General features: G+C 37.4%; 1 protein-coding gene across 1 annotated transcript in view; it reads right to left on the bottom strand.

Moving 5' to 3' along the window:
• The window catches only part of PKN2 (protein kinase N2), a 54,149-nt gene extending 28,262 nt beyond the window's left edge, over positions 1–25,887 (bottom strand). The window contains exons 1-2 of the mRNA XM_021526565.4: positions 25,753–25,887; positions 2,118–2,418 (exon numbers count right to left, since the gene is read on the bottom strand). Coding sequence (XP_021382240.1) covers positions 2,118–2,418; positions 25,753–25,800 — 349 coding nt within the window. The 5' untranslated portion in view covers positions 25,801–25,887. The remainder of the gene's footprint in view (positions 1–2,117; positions 2,419–25,752) is intronic.
• Between the last annotated feature and the right edge of the window lie 70 nt (positions 25,888–25,957).

Below are 25,957 nucleotides of genomic sequence, written 5' to 3'. Positions count from 1 at the left end.
AGTGAGGTATCTGTAACCTCTCCACTGAGGTATCTTATGTTAGATGGCAGTCACTTTCAGGGCTATGTATCTATGTACTTCCTCAATATCATGTGTGTGTGGCTTGTCATAACTTTTATATTACCAACTTTATTTTGCAAAGGCCAAGCTCACCAATACCTTAAGCAAAGCCTAAGGCTTCACTATTAAAAATAAAAATATCACCAAGAAGACTTCCAGCCATTTGTCTCAAGACAGGCAACATTTACTGATAGTGCACCCCCTCCATGTACTACTGACCACAAATGAGGAAGCAGACAAGCACTTAAATTACAAGGCAAACATCACAAAAGACTTCAACTTCAGAGGGTGGGTGCTTCCAAATCTTTTACCTATAAAGAGGTATTAACAGAATTAAAGAGTATTTTTTTCCTTAAGAATATTATACTAAATATTCTATTAAAATGGGTCTTGCACAGGAATACCTGATTGATACTTTACAGAGAATATAAAGATCTCAACAGAACTTGCAAGTTTTTTCTTGCATATTTCCATGATTAAGACTGTACAAGCTATCTACCACTAACACCTAGAACAGAATGGAATTTAAAAACACAGTCCTAAGAAGTTTAGCATGCATCAAAAGCATGTAAAAGCACATAAGATCAACCATGATCTTTTATCCTTTGCATCTCTGCTGCATTTCCCAAGTCCTACACAATGACAATGTTGCTCATTAACTCACTATGGTAAGGTTTTTAAAAATGCTACACTGGAAGGAACTATTCCAACAAGAGTATTTTTGTGCTTATCTACTTTTCAAGTTCTACTGCTAGATTAATTTTGCAAATTATAACTGCACAGATTTTTAATATTTGGCCTATATACAGTTTTTATACAATTCTTTTTCTGTTCCACTCTTCCTGTTCCTTTAAAAGCTACTGTCCTGTCAACACTGAAGCAAATTTTCATAAACCCTAGCTGACATGGAACAGAATGCTTCATGCCTACCAAAAGCCCAATGGCTATCTAAAAGCATACATGATTGGATTCACTTCCATTTCATGCTGCAGCAACCACTTAGCCTTACTAGTTCCAGCTGTGTCCCTGGCTCCACCTCTTGTACCCTCTCACACAGATGAAATGCAAAAAAGAGTACTGCACAGGCCACCAAGGACACCTGAACACCTTTCCAGAATGTCACTGGGCCAGACTAGGAACTGCTGACAGCACCCACCACTATTTCCTAAATTCTCACTGTAAGCAACCTTTCATCACAAGGATGATGCAGACTTTTATTCTACTGCCCAAGCTTCCTTAGGCTTGGCATTCACTTCACATGAATCGGCGACGGCTTGTGCACATTATTAACATTTTGCCAAGAGGAGTCTGTGCAATGTGAAATCACCGGGCTGGCAGTATCTCCCAGGCCATTCCACAAAGCTGAAAGAGGACTGTTTACTTTCACAACATTCCATCTTAAAATACCAATCCTGGTATTTTTAAAAAATACATTCAAAATTAGTATTGACTCACTGCCATGCCACAGAAAATACTAATTAAAACCATCAACTACAACCATTCTGTGAAAACTATTTCAAATTGTCTTTAAAATAGTAGCTTTGCTATGGAAAAGGCTGGAAACTAAACAAATTATAAGAAATGCCACTGTAAGAAATGTTTGATAAGTTAAATAACAGCACAACTGAAAAAACGTTTTCTAAGTTATGTTTTAAGTTTAAAAAACCAAAAACTAACAAAAATTCTAAGTATAAATGTAATTTTTCCTGCATTGAGTAAAAAGGTGTATCAATGCTGATGTCTACAGTGTAATTAAGAGAAAGTCACTGGAAGAGTTCATGAAATTTGCTTTCACACAGTGAAAAGTTACTAGGAAACATTACAGTAACAGAATATATTTTAGTATGCTAAGAACTAAAAGTGAAGAACTCATAGTCCATAAAAGACACTGTTCTCTAGAAAGGTACTGGATTTGTAAGTCAAAATGAAAAGACATACATAGGTAACAAGCTCACCAGCTTTGGATTTGCTCATTCACAAAACAATTTTTTCAAGTGAAATGGGGAGAGCTTATCTCAGCTACAAATAAAAATTGATTTCACAGTAATGCATGGTACCTGCAACATCTTCGAGATCTGTTACAACAATGTGTGCATTTAGCTCCTGTAACTTATGATGCAAGTCTTCTAACTTCTTATTCGATTTTTTCAAAATGTTGTCCACATATGCCAAGTTCTTTTTATCCGTGGTGACCTTCCTGAGGTTCTCTGCTCCCTCCTTGATTTTAAGTTCCTTTCTTATTTCTCGCTTGATTTGGTCCTTTACTTCATCCAGCTTCTGCTGTACCATTGTATCTGGGAAGTCCAACTTCTGGCCAGTACTCACATTCTCAGAGGTTACAAGGCCTTTGGCATCCCCCTAGGAAGAAAAACAGTAATATAATCACCAGGCAACACTGTTTCTGACAACACACACTTACAGTGCCCAGCACTCAGGTTGCTGGACGTTAACTCTGTAAGGCCATTCACTATCAGCTTACACTCACATTGACCTAAAGCAACAATATCACAAGATACGATGTTAACTGGAGGTACATTTTAAAACAGGTTTGATTTTAAATTTTGTGACATCTTTACTATGCCTATTTTTAACACCAAGAGATTTAAATACTTTTGGATTTGTCATGGCTGCTTGCCTAGCAGTTATATGCCTCAGAGCTAATGAGTCATGTTTGTAATTTTATAGATTTAATTTGTGTTTTAATAGACAAGACGGATAGAGGAAAGAAGACTAACTTCTAATAATTATAATCTATGATGAAATTTTATACATTCTTTATAATAGGTTCCTTTTAAAGATTGTTAAAAAAATTGTAGTGATGTTTGCAGTTTTTAAAAGAAATATTGGCATATCTATAAAGATTTGTCAAGTTATTACTGGAAATACATTTACCAGGTCTTTTTATTTTTCAATCCTGCAAGTAAGGACTTTAAAAAAAAACAAACAGGAATTGGTGTAGTAAAGGAGCAGGGGATGAAAAGTCTTTAGACCCCCAGTACACAGGGGGTCATAATCGTGCCTACTACACATTCACACATCATTGAGAAATGAGAGCACTAAGGGCAGAACCCTACACCGGTGTAGAACCTACACCAGTGAAAATCATATACAATTAATTACATTTGTGACAAGATTTGTGTGCCTCATGCACAGACCCCGGACAATGAGCAGACATTAGGTCCCACCCAAAAAATTCCCGCTAGAGGTAAATGAGTGCATATCAAAGAAGGGCTCTCCTGAACTTGAATTTGATCCCATCCTAATTCAGAATTTATTTAATAAATGTCTGGCCTGATTTGCATGTAACTACCCAAAAGATCAAAATTCCATCAAATTTTCTTAAACACTATGATGAAGTTGCCTTGACTTCTGAAAACTGGGGTGAACAAAAAGGTATTTTAAGGCATAACTGAAATGTAGAAAGTTTGTGTCATAAAATCAATTATCACCACAGTAAACGGTAGAAGCAAACGTTCAGGAGGGAGTTCACGAGCACAGCATCAGGCTAATAAACTGAAGAATGTCCAGAACACAAAACCACTACCAATACTCTACAGTAACTTGGTTTGCAAAATAATTTGGATCACAAAGGTTGTGCCTGGGCCCTACATGTCAACAGATAATGTTGGTCAAACTATTTCAATCTGTGCATATTCCAGCAATACTGCCTTCCATAAGCAAGATGAAATCTACTAGTCCTCAACTATAATTTCAAAAGTTTCCGTAATCTCTCATTAAATTTTTTCTACCCATAGATGCTACTTTTAGTACAAAAAGTTAACAACTCAAAGATTATTAAATATTTAAAGTAGTGAGAACTGCCATCTTGCCACAGAATTTGACTATCAGTAGAAGAGAACAAGTAAGCAATTTGGAAATGAAAAAGTGAGCAAGAAATGAAAGGGGAAAAAGCCATGCAAATTTACTTTAAGTGCACTTGTGAGTGCTTTTTTGTCAGTGCAGATTAAAATAAATAATTATGCATATGTAGAGAGGCTATTAATAGCTGTACTGGGAAGTACATGGCATTGTTTCCATATATAGGCACATAAAATAGAATTGATTTTTTTAAAAAATAGAATAATCAATAGCAATGAGCAACTAGTACAAAGGGTCATGAAATGAAATGAAGGAAGCAATCCACCACAAGTTGAGTGTTAGGTTTTGAGAAAACCGAAACTGAAAATAAATTGATCTAACAACTGTATGGCAAGCTGTTTAAGCAGTAAGTATATCCAAATCAGATTAAGATCTTTGATTTCCCTGTCTAACACAAAAATTAAGGACATCAAAAATAGAGCATCAAGATTAGTATGCTACTACTCAGCTTTTAAAGAAAGATATATTAAAAATGTTGGTAAATAAAAAGCATTTATTTTTACAGCACAATTATTCATGCCTGTTCTGCAAGCTTTCTAGAAACAAACTTATGTATCACATGTTTCCTTAAAGCAGGATATTATTTTAAAGTTCAGAGGAGAAAGATAAATGAGAAATGCAAAAAAACCCAAATCAAATAACAAAACCACCAAAACCCAAAAGAAAACCTTTTTTCCTATGCTTTAATAGCACCTGAAGCTTGCCAAAATTATGCCAAGAATGTACACTTCTCAAAGAGAACAATGTAATTAAGATATAAATAATTCAGAAATATTATTCACTGGGGTTTACCAAAGATACTTCAGTTAATGGTTCATCCATTGAACAATAATGTATTTTGTTACAAGGCAGGTTTTTATCCCCCTACAAGCCCTATATCCCATCTGTTAAAGTCATGTTATGTTCTTCCATAAAAAGGTTTTTGGAGCCCTTGTTCCAGACAGAGTCCTTAGTAAGCCTTCAATGAAATTAAATCTCCATAATCATTAGTAAATTGCCTTCGGAATTTGCAGTAATTGAGTTGAAGTTCTACTCAGCCTGAGCAGTCTCAGCAGCATCTTTGCCCCTGGATTTAAGGGTTTCAGGACAGACTTGTCTTCTTCAATCTGCTTTTGAGGCAGTAGTGAGTTCACCAGTGTGGATCATAACACCAGAAGCTGGTCACACTGCCTGTACACGTAAACATTCTTTTTTAAATCCCCCCAAAAGCCACAGACGATACTCCTTCTGTCTCTCCTGTCATCCAGAGTTAATTATATTTTTGAGCAAAAAGTATTCTCTCACCTAGTTATCCATATGTGTCAGCTGGCACAAAGGTCACTGTGAAATAAATTCTTCCAAGGAGGCAACTGTGCACTCAGTGACCCCTGAAGGTCATTATGAATGCAGAGCAACAGGGTGTTCTGCAAGTGAAGCTGCTCTGGTCCTGCACTAACGTGCTTTGTTGCTCAATATAACCAAGGTTTGAGACAGAGCCTCATGCTGCAGAGATGAGCAGCCTCAAAAGTGTTCCAGTTTAAGATTAAGATAATGGCACAAGAAGACAGAACATGTAATAGTTAAATCAGCAAAATTAGGTAGGATTTTTTCTTTAAGAAAAGCACCTCCCAAATGCCAAACTCAAAACTATACTTTTAAACTGAAGTTACTTAAAATACAGCATATTCCAGCTTTATTAGATGACCAAGTCTCTGCTTGAGTTGAATATTCTTTCAAAAAACTATTTTTCTCATTTGGATAAAATCCCTCCCAGGATGAATCTTACATCCTTTAGGTTGTAGGTGTTCTACCCACTCAACCTGAAAATTAAGTGTAAAAAGAAACAACAATAAGGGGCAAGGCCCAGGTCTTTTGCTTTGCAGTGCTCAAGCAGGCAGTGTGCAAAAATAGAAGAAACCATTCACATTCTCTATGCCAATAAGCTATCAATGAATTTTGCACAACTCTTCCCTTTACTCTCCCTCTCCAAATCACTTAACATAAAATATCTTAAGAGTGGAAATGCTCTAAAACAGATAATGACTAAACCACTCGTGCTGGCAAAAGAGAGAACAGGTCTCACTGCTTCACAATCCATGGCAAAGGAATGGCAGCCAGTTACTGACTCTCAGCCTTTTTAAATTCTGGTAGTGTTTTGACTGCTGGTTAAAAGAGAGGGGCTGATCTTTGCTGAGTAGTCCCAGTACTGGACAACTCAGCACAGCATCCTTTCCCCTTGTGCCACAGCAAACTGCTGGGGACCTGCCTCTTGGCCCCAGCAGCGGCGAAGGGCAGCGTCACCCAGCCAGCGTGGGAGGCAGGGACAGCAGTGAGAGGCAGCACTGCACACCTCTTGGCAAAACAAGTTTCTGAGCCACTGCAAATTTCTGAAACATTTCTATGTGTAATGAGACTGAAGATATGTTTACCACAATTAACTATCAAGGACCACAAACTGGCTACTACTACTTAATTAAAAAAAAAAAAAAAGGAAGGAAAAAAGGAGCCCATTTATGCAGCCTTCCCACTGCAATAGGCTTAACCTCACTTTGATTGCTGGCTCAAAGACCATCTATTTCCATAGATTAATTCAAGATGCCAGCCTTCAACTTCTGTAGGTCTGGGAAATGTTTTAAGTATAGGTGCTGAAAATAATGAGTAGTGGTCAGAGCATGTCTTTTAATAATACAGTCTATTCTGGCTGGTGTGGTGAAAGAGAGTAGTAATACTGTTTATGAAAACCATGCAGGGCTTGCCCTTTTGCTTCAGATCAATTCTGAACCAAATAACTGGTGAAGCAAGTGCTTTGACATACTGCATTTACCCCAAAATCCCATTTAAGAATAAAACATCCAAACTGCATGGCAGTGGCAATGGTACTGCTGAAGAGAGTACCATGAAGCTGAACACACTAGAGAATCTGCTTAACTTGTGTAAACCAAACAGCTTTGAATTTTAAATGTGATTCTAAAACTGCCCCCTCTTAGAAGAGAACACTAAAACTCTGGGCATTAGTAACTCCTGAAGTCTTGCTCCTATGAGCACGTAGTACATGAGTACGAAGTACAACTTCACTGTACTATACCATATATTTATTATAGAGAATATTGATAAGAGCAAGAATTTTGATTGCTCATTTCTGTTAGAAGTTGTTATAGAAAGGTAAGTGGAACCTTAAACTACATCATGCTTAACAGCTGATGAGTGTTTGAGCACAATATTATTTACATTTCACACTGATGTGATACTAGTAGACACTAAACCTGCCTTTAGAAAAAATTCCAAACCAGACCTTATCAAAACTCACAGTAAAACTGCTAACATTTTTTCCTAAAAGTGTTAGCATTTCTTTTTATATGCTCTTGAATTTTAGTAATCATTTCAATAGACAATGAGACAATAAAAACCTGTTTGACAAATACAGTAAAATATGCCATATAAAAATAGGATTTTCATCGTATGTATGATTTAAAAAGTTATCATAACCCAGAATGACTAAATGTTTATTAAATTGTAATTTAATTTTGAAGAGCTAGAAGTACAGCTTTGGAACTACTAGGTATCTTAGCAGAATACTTTTCTGAATATTTTTTTAGGGTGGAGATAAAAAAAGGAAAAGAAAAAAGAGCTGCTTTTTTGAGCTAACTGCCAAGGTCCCCAAAGCTCTCTACACTAATTCCTAAAACCAGAGTAGTCTTTTATTTTACAAATAATGTTAATCAATTGCAAATTTCCCTTCCCCCCTGAAGTCATTCATAAAACCAGATGTGACGGCTTGTCTGCATTACTGGAACTACATGGACTATTTCCTCCTACTCAAAAGCAACTGTAATTGTGGTCAAGATCTCAGCACTCACCCAATGTCAAGAACTGAAAAAAAACCCCAACTTGGAGGCTTAACAGATTTTGGCATTAGTTTGCTGTGCTAACATGTCACAAATCAGGATTTAAATTTAATCTAAGTCACAGCTTTCTGCTTTGTAACAAGAGGCTGTTAAGGCAGAAACAGCCACAGTCCACTACATTATACATGGATGAATTCAAGTAGGACACTGATTAAATGGGGTTCAATTCCTGTGCACAAACAGCAAGTGCCCAACTGCACCTGTAAGAGATGAAACAGATTTTAAAAAAGGAAAAACGTGTTCCTTAAATAGGGAGGTCCTCAATCAGCTGGTCATCTCTGCTATGCTCTCCCAGTTTGAACTGTTGTCCTGATGAATACTTTAGGAGAAATGTTTGCTTGCACTCGCACAATAGCTGCTGGGCTGCAGCAGTTGGTGCTACAGCTTCAATATGAAAATCTGTGTGGCCTGACTCAGCCAAAACACCTCATCTAAACAGGTAATAAAATTCCCTTGGGAGTCCTTGCTATCATCTAGCTTCCAGCCACCAAAAATCCCTGACTCAGCCAGAATTTTCTAACGCATGGAGCATGGACCCCCAAAAGTAAAGACTTGCTTACAGAATTAGGAGTTGTGTCCACGCAGTGCTGCGCCAACACTAAGGAGAGAAAGGGGCATAAGAGATTCTTTGCTACAGAAGGGAAAGAAAACATTTCAAGAAATGTTGCCTTCTGTTGCTTCTCATTGTAGGGCCTCCTGATGGTTTTACACTAGGAGAACAACCCGCAAAGAGGCTTCCAAAGAAATAGGACATTGAAAGAAAATCTTCACACTGACGTTTGTCACAATCACAAAAGCTTGACAGAGGCTATGGTGCAACAGAGGTGATGAGCACTCCAAAGGGAGATCAGCAAATGGCGACAGAATCCAAGAAGCCTGACTACATGTTCTGGCAACAGCCATGGTACAAACACTTCAGCAGTTTCCAAACTTTTATCTCTAACTTGAAGTTGCAATCCCAAGCCAAAAAATTCCAATACAGTCCAGTACAGTGGAAACAAAACTTCCCCTCTCTTGTTGCAGATGTGCAAAAGAAATAGCAAAATCCTAGTTCCCATCAACAGGGACTGCTGTCATAACCCTTATCAGTACATGAAATTATGCCTATAATAATGCCACTTCTCCATTCTCTCCATTCTATGAGACTTCACTTAGTTTTCATTTAGCTTCTCATCACTAAGAGAATAACATACTCAGAAGAAATCTACTTTTTATGTAAATAGTATGGTTTCAAGCAGACCACATATGGTAGGTGAAGCTCTATTAAATGCCAAAATATAAACAATCCCTTTCAAGATACAGGGAAAAAGATTTTATGAAATGTTAGTACCATATTGCATGCTGAAAATATTGCCAATAATGATGTATCATAGAACTGTGCCAAGGAGACTGAAGTAATTCCCCTAAAATGCAGCCTTACCAAGATGCAAGCAATCAAAGCACTGAAACGGTAATTTCTCATCTAATGCCTGTAACATTACTATATATTAATAATGTGGTAAATATACACACTCCCCTTTAAAAGGTAAGAAAAACAAGTGTATTAAGTGACAGTTCAACAGATGAAAGAGAAGCAAGTTCAAAGATGCACAAAATATTTCAAGACTAAGTCTCTCAGCCACAGATCCTGAAGTTGTACACCTACTGTACTGGACTGGGCAGCGAAAACAGACAGGTATCTGTGTCCTACCTCCTACTGCCAACACAGGAATTTCATGCACAAACTTGTTATACATCTTCTAAATTTGAACAGAAAAAATTAGTCTTCTTTTGAGAAATGTCTTGGTGAAAAAAATTTGAGATCCCATAAAAATATGAAGACTAGTAAATAGTAGACAAATAAGCATTTTTGTGTGTGTTTGACCATTTGAGCCTTCTTTAAAATAAAAACCCCTTAAATTTTAGAACTGACAGCAAAACTATGTACTGTGAGGGACTTAGGCATTTGTGAATTTTGGTTTTTTAGCTTGTTAAACACTTTCAAAAACCCCATAAGAGCTACTGGGATTTTTTACATGAGAACAGCTGCAATTTTCAGTACTATATAAATAAATTAACAGCTTCATCCTAACAGCCTAAAATTATTTCTTGAATATATAAAGCATGTACTTTTAAAATACAGTGTATTTTAATACACTTTGCCAAACCCTACATAGGGGTATCCATTTCTTTCAGAAATTCATACACTCATTTTGAATTACTGCCAGAGACTGAAACAAGGAAGGGGGCTTGAGAGAAATTCTTATCACAAGACTTTTCTCTGTTACATTAAGCTCAAGTTTGGTGCAAGCAGTTGTTATAATGCTTTGAAAGTGCTTGAAGTACAATGTAAGTTACTTAGGAAACAGAACTATTTCAGATAAAGGTAAGGTCAGGCAAATGATGTGTAGTTAATTTGCCTCTAAGTATGAGTAATACAGAAATTAATCTGTCCACCAGGGAGAAACATTCTTCCCCTTCCCCATACTGCTTCCACCACAACCAGTAAGATATTTATTGAAGTGCATGTTAAAGCAAACACCTAAACTGAAAATTTCTGCTTCTACTGAGAGTTAGTATAATTTTGTTCTAGATCACCCCAATAGAAATATGTTTATTGCATTTTTTTTTCATATAAAACATTTACCTGGTTTTGTCTAACATTCAGAACAGAGTAATATTATACACGTAGCTCAAGATGTTTAAAAAAATAATGTCACTACATTATCCAAACTACAGGATGTGGTGTTTAATTGGGTAGAAGAAAGATTTTTTCAAAGGTAAAAAGGTCAAGTGAACAGACATGAGTCACAATCATGTCTTATGACTTTGATAACTCCTCCTCAAACTCAACACATAGTGTACAAAGGTGGTAATTTGGTGGGCATGCATCCAAAAATATGCTTACTTTAAAGAGAAGCTATCATTGCAACCATACATTTTCTATAGTGTAATGTTAACATTAAGATAAAAATGTGTGGGTAAACTGCTTGTGGAGGAGTTTTAGTTACTATGCAGAAATACAAAAATAAAACCTCAAGGAACCCAAACCCTAATTTATTAATGCTTAATGACAATCAAGTCCAACCCCAGTGGTAAGGTATTTTTCTTGTATATTATGAATGAAAAATGAATTAGATAATAGCTACCACTAAAAAGGTATTATTACCTATCTCGGGTAATGCAACAGACTGAGCATTCTGCTCATCCACAAATCACAATATCAGCTGTTGCCACATCTGTTAAGTTGTGGGACTCCAGTGTAACATACTTTAACTAAACTGGAAGAGAAAAATGCTATAATGTCTTACTACAGAAACAAATCATTACAGCTGGAACTTCTGTGATCTTTCAGTGCAGGTTAAAAATCTTAAACATTGACATGATGCAAAAGAAATCCTCACAATAAACAGAATTTTTTCAATAATACATGCAAGTATCAGGACATTCTTGAAGACCAATACACTCAATTTCTTTAATCTGAAAAGTACAATAAAGGGATACCTGTATGGAAATTTCAATTTCTGAAATGGATAAGTAGGAATTGAAAATAAAACCCCTCAAATTTCCTTGTTTCTGGCAATTCCAACTTTCAGCACAGACAACTGATATGTTAGTCCATTTTACTTTACTATGTTTTACAGAAGCTATTTTTAGGCATTTCAAAACTAATGGAAGAGTTGAGAGTCTACATTCCACTCTAATTAAGCCATCATCTTTAGCAGCCAACTATTTTGTACATTAAAAAATGCAGCAATACATATCAGAGATAATACTAACATCTGTTTTATAAGGCAAGAGGCCAAGTGGCTAAATACTAGATCCTGGTGAAGGAACTAGATTTTTTGCTTTCTAGGACTGTGTGCAACAGCAGTTTCACCAGAGCTTATGGGCTTCCCAGCTTGGTAGCTGAATCTGTTATTACAGGAAAGGGATGCATGTACGTTTGTATTTATACCAAAGATCTGTGTCTTCATACTCTAGGACTGAACTCCTTCAAAGTAGCTTGGGTTGTTTGAGCTGAAGTTACTCAAGTTCACAGCCTACACTCCAACAAGCTGGAAATCCTGCTCCTGCTTTCACCTCCAGCAGTCAAAGGAAGGGAAAGTCTTCTTAAATGCCTTCCTCATCTTTTACAGGTGGTCAGTAGAAAAAATCACTTCTCCCTATTGGGACTGCCACACCCAAAATTCCACTTGTAGAGATGCAGACATCTCATTCCATGCTCTTCCAGTAAAAGTTTACATATGAACAGAGGGTTATTTATAGAAGCATTACTTCATGTCCCATTTGTCTGAGACTTCTACAGAGCATCACTGATGCACATTTGAATAGTGTTTTTGCAATCCTTCTTCCTCTGACCCTTAAAATATGGTAGAAAGATTCTCACTGGCTCTTAATGTCCATTTTCTATTTATGAGTTCCCTAGGCATTATAGAATAATGAAGAAATAGTATCTTGTCTTAACCTACAACAGAAACCAAAAGAAAATTCCCTGACTTAACTGCTTTATATGCAACAGCAATGAAAAAGGGGCAGGTGATTTCACTTCCTACATGGATTATAAAAATTCTTAATACATTTCTAAATACAAATATGACTAAACCTTTGATTTTAAAACCTTTCTACATTTTCTTAGTTTTTAGAAGCCCTGATTCCCCAGTGACTGCGATACAGTACTCTAAGTAAATCTACTTTTTTATGATCTAAAATGAACATATGACTTACATATGAAGTTTCCAGTGAAAAGTGTAGAATAAAAGCCTAGGATTTTAGCAAAAGACTTCTTAATGAATATTGAACAATTTCTACTCTTTATGTTCAGCCTCAGCTCCATCTTCCAAGTGAGCTGTTTCCTGTTTTGCACACATACTTGCATAGGACTCCCCTCTATCTAGCTCTTGCTACCAGCACAGTTCAATATCAGTTAAATAGACAATGTGAAGCAATGGTTTCAAAATAACCAATGCACCAATGAGACCTGTAACAAAACAGAAATAAAGCAGAACAAAACAACAGTTTTTCAATGCATCATGTATAGACATAAAACTGAATCTTAAAGGATATCCCATAAACCTACATATATAACAATGGCAAAAAGGTCTCACCTTACAAGGGCATTAAATTAGGGGAATGATGTTGTTTTTTATACTGCTGAGTATTCAAGAAAGCCCACAATGAGACATACTTGTTAGTGATCTCAATACTCTTCCTTTTCAGAGCGAGTAAGGTTACACATGCAGTGTATGTGTTTTCCAGCCACAATCATGTAAATGGAACTTTGAATGTGGTATGTAACATGTTTATCCTAAATTGATCAACTTTTTAATACTAAAAGCCTCACCCTATTTTACAGGGCACATATAAACAGCAGTTTTCATATACACGATTTCAAAAAACATCCTAGAAATACTTGTTGCCTATGTGAATCTGATTTTAGTATGCGCATAACTTTTAAGGCATTTTTCTTCAAGGCTAGAAGTTTTTCATTTCATTCCAGTTCAGAAGCATTTCAGCTAGCACCCTGAGAAAAATCTCCAGGTACTACTAGAAACTGTAGCATGAAAAATCTGTTAAGCAAAAGTAGAATATTCTGCTTTATTAATAACTAAGAACTACCGAAAAATATTCTAGATATGACATTGAGGAAAACCTTCATGAAGAAATGCTTTTAAGCTAAGCAAAGAAAGTACTGCAGTCAGAAGCTATTTATGGTTAACCTGCTGCATTCCCCAGAGTATCTACAACGTATTCCTCTATAATGACCTGTCTAATCTAAAGCATGTCATCTTTAGAAGACAAAAATACACAAATTAACTTCTGACTGAAAAATACCAGCAGGAAGATGACTCCTACTTGATGGAAGAGACTTGCATATTCTGAAACGTGTTAGGAGGTTGTGGCTATTTCCTAACTCCACTTGGAAGGGGCTGATTGTGAGTGGGTGGGATGTGTTTCTTTGATGCTCTCTCAAGTATTGTATTAAAGATGTCAAGAGTCACAGGAGAAAAATAAAAATCAGTCTCTATGATAAAAAAATTTAACTACAAAAATAAAGTACAGTCCCAATCTGTATACATCGTTTTCCAAATTAAGCTAAGATACTATATTTAGCTCAGGCTACCATCCTCTCAACTCCAAACATCTCTGACCTCTCAGCATTACTGGTTTCTTTTTCATGCCCTTTGCACTGTTTTACCCAGCCAGGACACCATGAACCAGCATTATTGTGAACGTTCTGGGGTACAGCCAATGCTTCTGCCTAGGCACAGGTCCTCCCCATTTTCTCAAGATGCCAGAACCACAGCCAGCTAACCCTGAGTATATGCCACTAAAATGCCCACTGCCTTAGTATCTCAGGTTTGCAGGAATTCCCAGTAGTTGTAATTTGCTCTGTACTAAGTACATTCATTGCAGTAAAGAAACATATATTTTTCAGGACAGTAGACAGATTATTTTATAACAGTGGAAAAATTAATAGCAGTAATTACAAACATCTGACATTTGCAATGTACATTGTTGGCAAAGTGCAAGATCAAAATTAGTGGAATAATTTGCAGAAAAAACTATATGTTAGATAGAAATGAAGAAGAAAAAAATTCCAAATAATAGTTCAGAAAATGTATGTGAATCAATTCAGAATATGGATGCCTGTAGTTATGTTTTAAAAATCTGTTTAATTCAAGTACTGTATAAACCTTAAATTGACATTGAATTAATTAAAGTAACAGATGGGAAGGAAGGCAAATGTTAAAGAAAGGAAATGCTACTTTCAAGGTCATAAAACAGTATAGTCTGCTGTAGAAATAAATAAAACTTGCAAAAATAGGAGACTGTTAGCAGTACTTGTATCTCCCCTGCTTTTCTTTCATACTCAAGATCATCTCTTTCAAGAATGTCACTGGAGTTAAAGAAATCAATTTCCATGTGCACAGAAACTGCTGCCCTGACAGTACCACTGAGCTACTCCCACCAAAAATAAACACTTCAAATTAATTAGTCTGGTGGCTAACCTGAAAAAGATATGATGATACTGGATACCCCTCTACAGCAGGCCATCAATCCTTTCCCTCCTGCACTTAGATTTTTTAAAAATACTTAGAAAATTCTTGTTAGAATTAGTTTAATTAAAACTTGAGAATATATTCACTTGCTCTTCTATACAGAATCCTAATACAGATAAAGACCAATTTCTAAAGCAATTAAATTTACAATTGTAAATTGTTCCAGCATTATGTAGCATATTACAAGTAAAGGCAGAATTCAAGAAAGGAGTTGGCCCCCAAAACAAAAAAATAACTGCTGATAAATGCCATGTACTTTGCCATAGATTAGTATTTTTTTTGAAAAATGCACATCCAAAACGAAAAGGAAAAGTCAGATTATGGTGTTCCTTTGTGAAGTGGCTTGTTTATATGCTGAGGAATCATATATGAATCAGCTTGTAAAAAATGAATAGTTAAAACTAAATTTTTCACCCAACAGAAAAATACTTATTTTGACTCACACTAACTTGCGTGAATAGAGGAGTACAATTAAAAAACCCTCTGAAAGATTATGTTGTCCTTATACTGAAGTACTGTCTGCTTTAATTTTCATAATGTCATGTTCCTATCTCTTCAGGAGATGAGAAACCAAAGATGCAAATCATAGCAACTTGAAGAAATCTCTCTAAATAATGAGTTACGTTTCAATAATAAAATTTAAATAATCTTTCTGAGGACCCCTAGCTATGGATATTATAATTTGGAAATCATAACTTTTGACATCCAGGCATTTTCAGCCTGAAACAACGGCTTCATATGAGCTTATAAATAAGCAACAAACAAACTCAAATATTGAAGAAAACATGCTTCCATTAAAGGAGATTGCTGAGTCCCAAATGGGCAGCAGTTCAAGAATGCTACACAAGTAGTCAGGCATGTACGATTTACAGTATTTTACTTTTCTACTGCTGTCACTAAGTTTAGAATATGTCTACAAAAAGGCCTTGCTGATTTTAAAATGTTCTGTAGATCTGTATGCTTGTTTTTGTATTTGTTAATACACGTCTCTGAAACTTTGACTTTGGCTTCTGTAACCTTTTGCTAGAATCTGGTTTACTGTCTTGGATCTCCCCATCCGATTATGTGCAGGTAATTCCTGACATGCTCTGGATGGGCTGCAGGCAGCACACACCTTTACAACTTCAAAGATTAATAACACTTGTCAGAAAAGCTGACACTTTGCCCTAATTTATCTTAAAATTTTAGCTTCCACAATTCAAGTATTAGGAAATAAAGAATCCTGTAATGCCATATGCAGATCCATCTATAAAGGAAACATCCTCTTAAAACATATCCCACTTAATTGTTTTGCAGTGCCTTCCCATATAAATAAACATATGAAGTTGAAAAGCTGTGGATGGTTTTAGATATTGTTCTTGTAAAAAGCAACAGGCCACACAGTAAATTTGCATTCCTTCTAAATTTTCAGCAATAGCTTTGGATGCTTTTGGGCTTATGTTTCTCAAAAATCCAAGTGATAACATGTATTAGAATTATGAAAAAGAAACTTCAATTTCCTATCTTGTAAGCTCAGTAATGCAAATAGGGCAAGTCCTAAAATGTATCATAAAAGGAAGTGGTTATGTTCCTCTTCCTGCAGAAGAGAAGTAAGACAGAAAAACAGAACCAAGCAAGTTTTTTTACATTTTTCTAAGGACTGGCATGAAGTTTCTAGCCTACATTACAGAAATAAGCTTGCTGTTACCAGAGAGCTTTGGAATACCTGAAATCGCCAAAAACAATCTCCTTGTTTATTTAAAACATAATCTTTCACCTCAACAGCACAAATACAAAAGAATACATTCAGGGTTTGTAAGTACAAGGAGAATGAGAAAGAATTGATAGTTTTGGAATTAATTCAACACAAGAACATTGAAAACATTTAATCACTTTGTTACCTCAAACTTCTTACTTCTGCACCAGATTTTTAGGTCTTTCCTCCCCCAAATTTGGCTAGACCTCTGAAACATGGAATCTGTCTTGTACACAGTAGTTCAAAGTCCTCTAAGTGGTGCTTTAATTGATGCTCATGTGACCATTCAGAGATATTTTCCTATTGCAAACATTCAACTCATCAACATCATCAGTATGGGGTTTATTTTCCCACTGAAAATTCAAATGTCTCACACTTATCAAGCTACTCATTAACCGACAAATGTATTCTACCTCAGTCTCTTCATTATCTTTATGGGCAATACATTTTTAGTATTACTTACACAGTACTTTCTCTTCACTCCAAAATTCAATCCCATCCATTTAAATTGTACACTTACTTTTTCTTTCATTTAAATTACAGAAATAACAAAAAGACTCAAGATTTTTCAAAACTACTTATTGCATTGAGTGCATAAAAGGTTTAACAGCAAAGGCTTACCACTTTGGAAAGTTAGTTAATAAACTTGGGGTTATATCCCTACACTGACCTGGTACTGCTACAAAACCTTACGACTGCTCTCAGCCTTCAACATCAAACGAAATATAACTACATCTTCCATCTATGCATGATGTCCAAACCAGTTCTATTTTTAATGCTTTTTCAGACAAACAGGTTTTCACTCTCACAATCATATTGTGAGACTTTCTGCTTGAAGAATTTCAAGCTAGAAAATAATTGTCACAGACACTGCTTGGACTGCTCATTATCTGCATATTCACCTGCAGTAGAATTGGACTCGAGTCCTTAGCTGTGAATCTGTAATCAGTAAGCATTTTATTGCACGAACCACCACTGAAGGCAATAAAAAGCATCCTAAAGAATCAGAACCAGCAGTCCTCACCTCCCCTAACAGTTTGTTCCTGCTCCAGACCATTCACTGATACATGCAGTACAAACTTTTATATGGCGACACAGTGAACTGCAATTATAAACTTGATCTGGCTGAAAATTAATCTAGGGATGAAAAAACCCACAAAAACAAAACAACAAAATCTGTTCACCATATAGCTGCCTGTGCAAATGTAAAGCAACATAATATGGCACATGCTCACTTTCAGCAATAGTACTAGCTGACAGTCTGACACTTTCTTTGAGCAACAGACTCAATCTGTATCGGCAAAGCTTTGAATTCTGGCACATGACATCATCAATGAACCAACTAGACCTCATCCATCCTAAATTTATGTCACAGACCTGCCTTACATCTTACTGCAACAAAGAAAAGCAAACTGAATATACTTTAAACAGTTTTCAAAAATACATGCATTAAAGTTCCTAAGTTTACTAACTGGCACCAGCTATGGTACCAGTGATATACTAAACCATAACACTATTACCTGGTTAATTAGACAGCTTGTGTTTAGGACTTTGAAATGAAAAACAAAAAAAGGACATTTTTTCTGATGTTTTGTACATCAACTCTCAAATTCTCCTCAAAAGTTACATGAAGTTTATATATGAAAAAAGATATATACACACAGCTGAACAGAAGAATAATTTCAGAACACCTATGTACTGCTATTATTTGCAAGTACTATTTCAGGTAGGTAACAACTAAAAATTACTATTACTTCTTATTAATTTAAATAACCTATTTATTTCAACATTCTAACAAATATGAGTACATAGACTATTCCATATGTATTTACGAAGTTCACATATGTGTATTTATTTCTTAAATTGCATTAGAGAAAACTTATGTGGCAGTGATATTCAAGTACTTTGAGTATTAATAGCTAGGGGAAAAAAGCAACCACAAGATGTATCAGCATCTGAGTATTGAGTAATATTCTCTGTGTTTAGAGCTCAGAAAAGTTCTCGTTTCTGACCTGATCTGCTTGGAATTCTTTCATCACAGTAACAAGCAGAGCCCCACAATATTCCTGAGATTCATCTTATAACTTTAGTACAATCCATTAGTACCATGGTATTACAGCCTTAATTATACCTTCTCCTAACTACAGATTTTCTGCCTATTGCATTTCGCTGCATCCTAACAACAAATGGGGAAAGTTAATGGAAAGCTGTCTCCCTGGCTCTTCTCAATAGAAAGGGAACTGATTCTGCTACTTTAATTTTCAGACTAACATGTTCTTGTATTTAATGGAAACTTAAAATGTACAAATCCTACTACTATGTTGCAAGGTAACAAATGTCAGAAAAACCTCAAGATGAAAAGCATTTTGCTTCAACACCAGACTCCCATACATAACACCAAGACAGGAACCAGATATTAGAGACTTCTGATTCAAGCTCTCTTATCTGCACTTATTTAGAGACGTTAGAAACTCTCCATCATTTAAAAACCAATTCATCTCCAGTGAAGAAAACAAGGCTTAAAGGAATCCATAGGAGTTAGAGGTAGAAAAAGCAAACTAATTTAGTCATGTCCACATTAAGGTTTTTACTAACCCTGATTTGTATGTTGGGCCAGAGCATGCTGTCCCTGGGTCTTGCCACTTATCAGCCTTTCTTCACAGCACAAAAACAACCTAGGGAAATGTTTCATATATTAAACTTTCATAGCCCAGCCCTTTCCAGTCATAATTTCTTATTTGGTATCTATCTGAGAGCTAGCTATGTATCTACAGTAAAATAACCAAGGCTTTTAAGAATAGATATACTTGGCCTTGGAAAATACACTTCTGCTAATAGTCCTATTTTCCCCTGCCCAATGGAAGCAGCAAATTCCACTACTGAGATCACAGCCTTGCCATCTCTGTGCATCTACTCCAGAAGTGCTCAGTACACGGCAGCAGCAGTAAACAGGAAGTACAGCCACAGTGGGCATAATGTTGATACAAAGCATAGGAAGCTGTATCTATACCTAACATCAAGAAAAAGTAAGGCGTGGCCTGCTCTAAAAAACAATCAGCTCACCACTACTGAGCCATAGTAACTGATCACATGAATCCTTCTCAGCTCACCCTACTGAAGTTAAATGCACTACCTTGAATAACCTCATTTCAGCCTCTTCTATTAAGCAGAGTAGGACAGCAGCAGAATTCCCAGCAAAGCCGGCCCATTTAGCTGAACATAAGCCTGCAAATGCACACTACTATCCTGTTCATGTGAGTGTCTCCTCACCACAGAAACCTCGGCCACCTCATCCTCACCAGCTACCAGAATTTGCATGGCAAACCTGATGGATGCCACAAAACTTCCTTAGTTTGACATACAGTCACAGAATTCCTGAAAGTTTGGAATAAGCATCCCACAAAACCATGAAAAAACCGAGAGAGCAGTACTTTGCTCCATAGGATGTACTCCCAGATTGCCATGCAAGTGGTTCAATTCAGTGGTGAGGTGTCAAACAGTAAGTAACTGGTAGCTGTTAAATGTAGATGTAGTAATTCTCAATCATGTCTCAAGGTAACAGAAGCCATGGATTCAATTCTACAACATAAATCTAATTTTGTAAAAAGAACCTCCTCCACCCACACCAAACACTAGCAAAGATGCTCTATTGCTTGTGCCAGGAACTGCAGACCAAGCATTAATAATTAAAGCTTCAAAGTACCATATAAATGTTTTGCCCACGCTACAGGGCAGTCTCATGAGAGCTGCTTCAGCTTGGTCTGTTCCTGAACCCATCCACTTACTGGACCCATGCAGTGAAAAAAACAACACAAACAAAAAGCCTACCATCAATCAATTTGTACCAGTTGTACAAGCAATTTCTAGCAAAACAAAACACACACACACACAAAAAATCGAAAACAAAACAAAAAAACCCAAGCAAAGCAAGCAGACTGAGCCCTCCACTACTGCACATAACATATACAAGACTTTGTTACTCTGAATCTATGTAGAGGTCTTAGTCTAATTCAGCACTGAGGCACTGATGAAGAAATCCTTAATCCCAACGTGAAATCCTCAAACCAGTTTCCCAATGTCAAGGACGTATTTATCTAGTTATTCCACTGCAGATTTTAGGTTACATTGTAATGAATGACCTTCACAATATATAAAGCTGTTCCAGAAGAGCTATTACATACAGTGTAACTAAATACTTTTCTACTAGCCATCACTAATGATTTATCTTGAGTTAAGGTAACAGATCTGGGTCCTATAAAGACAGCTGCTCTGGTAGAGAAAATTCAGTCAAATGTAGTCAACATGATATACAAGTTCCTGTGTTAACAGGAAGACTAACAGAATTCACAAAAAGGAAAAAAATCCCCAAAACAAAACAAAAAACTCCACCCATCCACCTACCAAAAGATATATTAAGGACTGTTTATGTTCCACTGAGAATGCATATTTTGCTAATACAAGATGTGGACAGAAGACTGTTTAAAGAGTAATATACATCCACAAATAGAAAAAAAAAACCCTGAAGTGCTTCTCTAATTCCACCAATTGTGAAAACATTTGCAGGGATCTAAGAATTCCCAAGCAGCTGTACATACATTTTTATTTCTAAACTGCAATTGACTAGTTCAGGATATTTTCACTTGAATGTGACATTCTCTCCTCCTGAAGAAACAAGAATCATTCAAAATTATTTAAAGCTAATCTGTCCTGGCTGAATATTATTTGTAGGCAGTCTTACTGCTGAGTGTTCGGCCCAATTACAATGTTCCTTCAAAACAGATTAATTAGGTTACTTGTACCTTTTTAGAGTGTCCTTAGGCACTTGACCACAGCTAATAATAAATAGCCAGTACTTTCTAACACCAAAAAAGCAGGCATCATTACCTCTATTCTAAAGATGAGGAAACTGAGACATGAGTAAGCAAAGCCATCTGCCTAGTGTCACTTAGCTGCAAGCAGAGAAGCCAGGAATGCAATACAGGTTTTTTCAAAGTCCCAGCTAGTAGGTTAACAAGTGCCCAATTTTATACACATTTATATACAAAACATAGTTGTATACCCTCAGACTCAACTGTTCAATTTGTATCATGCAGATTAACAAATACACATTTATTTGACAGATATCCTTGCCCAAGATGTGAAATGGAAAAATAAAACAAACCCAAAAATATACCGGATGTGCCACCATATAATCATAATTTACATATGTTTCAGTTGTGGTACTCTTCATCACTACTAAAAAAATAAATTACTGTGGCCTTTGAACATGATTCTGTCAGGAAATTTATGCTTTATGATCCCTAAGTACAGCACCTTAGGAAATTAGGTGACCAGGACATTAAACTAAAATATCAATTCAAAAAGTCCCTTTATGCTGCCCAGTATAAAGATATTTTTCACAATGTTCTGTAATATCAAAAATATGTATGATGGTCGAGTTTGAAATATTAATTCCAGGAAGAGCCTTTAATATTTCCATTTGTAATGGAGGGTTTGTTTCATGCTTATTCATTTCAGGGTATAGCCCAAGTTCTCTATCTTGACCAAACACTTTCATTTAAGCAAATAAACCCAAATAATATACTCTTTTCCTCTGATATTAAACAAGTATTGCTTTGCAAAACACAACTTTGAGGAAAGTGAAAATTTTTGTAAAATAAATCCTGTAACATTAACAATAAAAGCCTCAAGTTTAGAAGATTTATAGTACTGTCTTGAAAAGAATTGGTAGTGAACACCTAGAAGTACACAAGTGTAATCACTGTGCATACACAATGGTTTAATTTAAATACTCTAAGCAATAATTTCTGTTAACTCAGCCATACCAATTTACTATGCTGACATGTATCATCACTGCCAAGAATGCATACACACTTCATTAAAAAACTGCTTTTTAATATGACTTGAAAAAAAATAAATCAAACTTTTTTCCATACAAAACTTAAAAATATTTTATTTTGTAGATGCCTTATTTAACAAACTACAGAACTTTATGTTAGAGTTTAAGTTTTTTGAAGAGACAGAGTTGGCACTTCCACCAGGAAGCAAAGAGTTAAAGACTGTGCAATTAACCTGAGAGCAAGCACTGGAGAGGCTAGTTTACCTGGTGTACAAAGTTCTAAGGGATGCAAGCCCAGAGAAGGACAGCAGAATTTTGGAAGGGAAGACAACATCAGCAATACTGGTTCTTACCCAAGCTCATTCCTCCTCCTACTAAAGAACCTGTACTGGAGATAAAAGGAGGCAAAAAAGGGTAATCTGGCTTTATGTAATCTTTCAATCTTTAGTAATCAGGCAATTTCGCTTGTGAAGCTACCAGAACAAACTAAAAAGAGGATTTGCTTACTGCCAAGTTTACCTTGTACTTTGCATTTGCTAACTACGGAGAAATAAGCATTGCATTTTTCACCTTGAACAGACTTAAGTTTAAAACTTGCTAAGTGCCAAGATATACTTTCCACATCCCACTATCAGTCTGTAAAATGTTTAAAGTAAATAAAATATAGAATGGATACAATATTTTGTAGAAAAAGCAGGACAGAAATACCAAGTGGATATTGGCTAGCAGAGATTTATAAGAAATTGCTCTATCTGATATGGCATCACTTATTTAAAATACAAAACTGTCATTGTGAGAAGTGAGATCTAGGCTCTATTTAAGGCCAGTTTAATTAAGCCTTTGAAACAAGGACATGTACTGCATCTATGTTTTACCACTTACTAGCAACTAGTTATTTTGCTCTTTCATTTTTCATATTTTCTCAGAATCCACTTCACATCCTGTTAGTCAGTAGCTGTGACAGTCTGCTAATCTTTCTGTCAGGAGCATTCAATTGATTCATAACTACTGATCCACTTCTATCAACTTCACCCCAAGCTAACAGTTTCCTTACAGCACGCTGGAGTACACAGGGCTGTCATAACCAGGAGCACGCAGCCCTGATCACAGCACAAAACAATGTGTTACACTGACCACTGACTGATACTTCAGAGTATGTGTCAGGAACAAGCCTGGCATTTACACTGGGTTTAGCCTGTTTTCAGTAAGTTTTCACAGCTATTAACAAAACATTTAGACCACACATCACCCATGATCTAGATCATGGACTTGACCCTTTAAACTTTTACTGTAGTCATGAATTCTACAACTTCCTCATCTTTCTGTGCAGGACTGAAATATGCAAGCAAAAGTCCGTTTCCCATATAAGCACTTTTAAAGTTAGAGTTCTTACAATTGAGGAAGTTCCCTCCTGAAGAAATATGAGTGAAATGGCGTATCTCACACTTCACTGTAGTTCCCTTTACTTTCAGACCATACCACTAAAGGAACTTTTACATCCAGGTATGTGAAGAGCAATTTGTTGTGAGGTATTTCCAAACAGAACTATATTGATGCCTTCGTATTTCACTGCTAATATATGGCATGGCAAACAACACTATCTTTACAGCAGCTCTTTCTGATAGGAAAGTTCCTCTTAAAAATACTTAAAAGTTAGCAATTCACAAAGCTTAAACTCCACTGGCATTCCCATGCTAACTTAACCATTCTTGTGCAATAAACTGCATTTATTAATATAGAAGTTACCATATATAATGGAACAGATAGTGCAACCTAAGAATCTAATCCATCCTAGGTTTTTTGTTTCGTTGGTGGGTTTTTTGTTTGGTTGATTTTTTTTTTAATTAGTATCACTGTGAGTCTCATCTTTCAAAAAAACAAAATCAACCTTTCCAATCCCCCCAAAGAAAAATTTCCACTCATTTCTGTTTAAAGTGATCGGATCTCTGCTTTGGGTACTTCTACAGAAATGTTTCCATTTAGCTTAGTTGAAACACTACTATAGTTAGTTATTCACACAGCTCTCCACTTCAAACAGGTTTACGAGCTTATATATCATTGTATCAAATTTGTATTAACATACTGATTCTTCCTAGGCACTTATGAGCCACTGATTAAAGTTCAGCATTTTAGATGCATTCTTAGCCTTCAGCCATCTCATGTGCTACAATATTAAGCAGACTCCTACATCTGTTGTGCCCTCTCTTCCTTTGCTATTCAAGTGAGTACACCTCCAACATTCAGAACTACGGGAGAACTTAACAGCATTACATAAGTAAAATTATTTTTTTTTAAAACATGCCTTTCTAATTTTTATTTGACCATTAAATTCAATACTTTCCATTTATGGACTTCTTACTTTGGTTCGTTGTCCAACTAATAAATTCAGAGACACATTCTTTGCCTGGATAAACATAACAACTTGCATGGATTTAGTGATGTATATAAAAAAAAAAGAAAAGAAAAGCAAGCTTCCATCGGAACAAGGAAGCTGAAGAGGTAGCAGGTTGTGCTGACATTTAAAGATAAGAGCACGTAAGTGAAGCTCCGGAATTGCATCTAACCTTGCAGCTGACAAGAAGAATAGTAACAGTTGCACGGGCAACCAAAACCGGTCGAATTACAGGGATGGAAACCTCTAAGCCTTGAGCTTTCAACCTTCAACAGTGTTGCGGGGTCTTTTGGGATGGTTTTTCCATAGTGACAAGAACCCTTGCCGTGTGACAAATAACGTTGAGCGCACCATTTTCTCCTCTTCCCAAGCTCAGCGTTCCAGGCCTACAAGAAGGAAGCTGCTCCGGCTCCTGCGCGGTGCCGTGTCCAGAGCAGAGGCTCTTCGCCTGACCCTGGCGCGGGGTGGCCACCGGGAACCCTCTGGGCCCAGCCCGGACGAGCGCCGTGCCCCGGGCGGGGGGGAGGGCGAGAGCTGCGGCGCCCGTAGCGGCTCCGGGGCGGGCGGAGGGAGAGCCCGGGGCGGCGGGGCCGGGGCCGGGGGCGCGGCCCGGGCAGGCCCCGCCGGAGGGACGCGGCCGCTCGGCGGGGAAGGAGGGAGCCGAGCGCAGACAAAAGCGGGTCGCGGCCGGCAGCGGGGTGGGGCCGTGACCGGGCGGCGGCGCCTCCGCTCCCGGAGGAGAGCAGCGGGAAGAGGCCTGGGGTGGGCACGGGCTTCCGCCGGCCCCCGGCGCGGCCCGGGCGGCGGTGGGCGTCCCGCGCCGTGCGGCGGGCAGGGGGCGGCGGGGCGCGGCGGCTCCTCCGTCCTCCCCGCCAGGAAGGGAGGGAAGCGGGGCTGGGGCGGCGCCCTTCGCCGCTTACCTGCAGCTCGGTGAAGAGAATCTCCCTCTCGGCCGCGTTAGACGCCATTTCGCCGGGGTTTGAAGTCCGCACCTGGGCGCTGCTGCTGCCGCTGCCGCCGCCGCCGGCGGGGAGGGGAGCGAGGGAGGCGGGTCCGGGGCCGGGACTAAGGGCGCATCGGGGGCGGGGGGAGCGCTCCGTGCTCGGGCAGGCCGGCGGGGGTGCG

The sequence above is a fragment of the Lonchura striata genome, chromosome 8, assembly GCF_050655825.1.
Source record: "Lonchura striata isolate lonStrDom1 chromosome 8, ASM5065582v1, whole genome shotgun sequence".
Taxonomy (NCBI): domain Eukaryota; kingdom Metazoa; phylum Chordata; class Aves; order Passeriformes; family Estrildidae; genus Lonchura; species Lonchura striata.
Note: the sequence above shows the minus strand (reverse complement) of the source record. Positions and strands in the feature narration are given on the sequence as shown.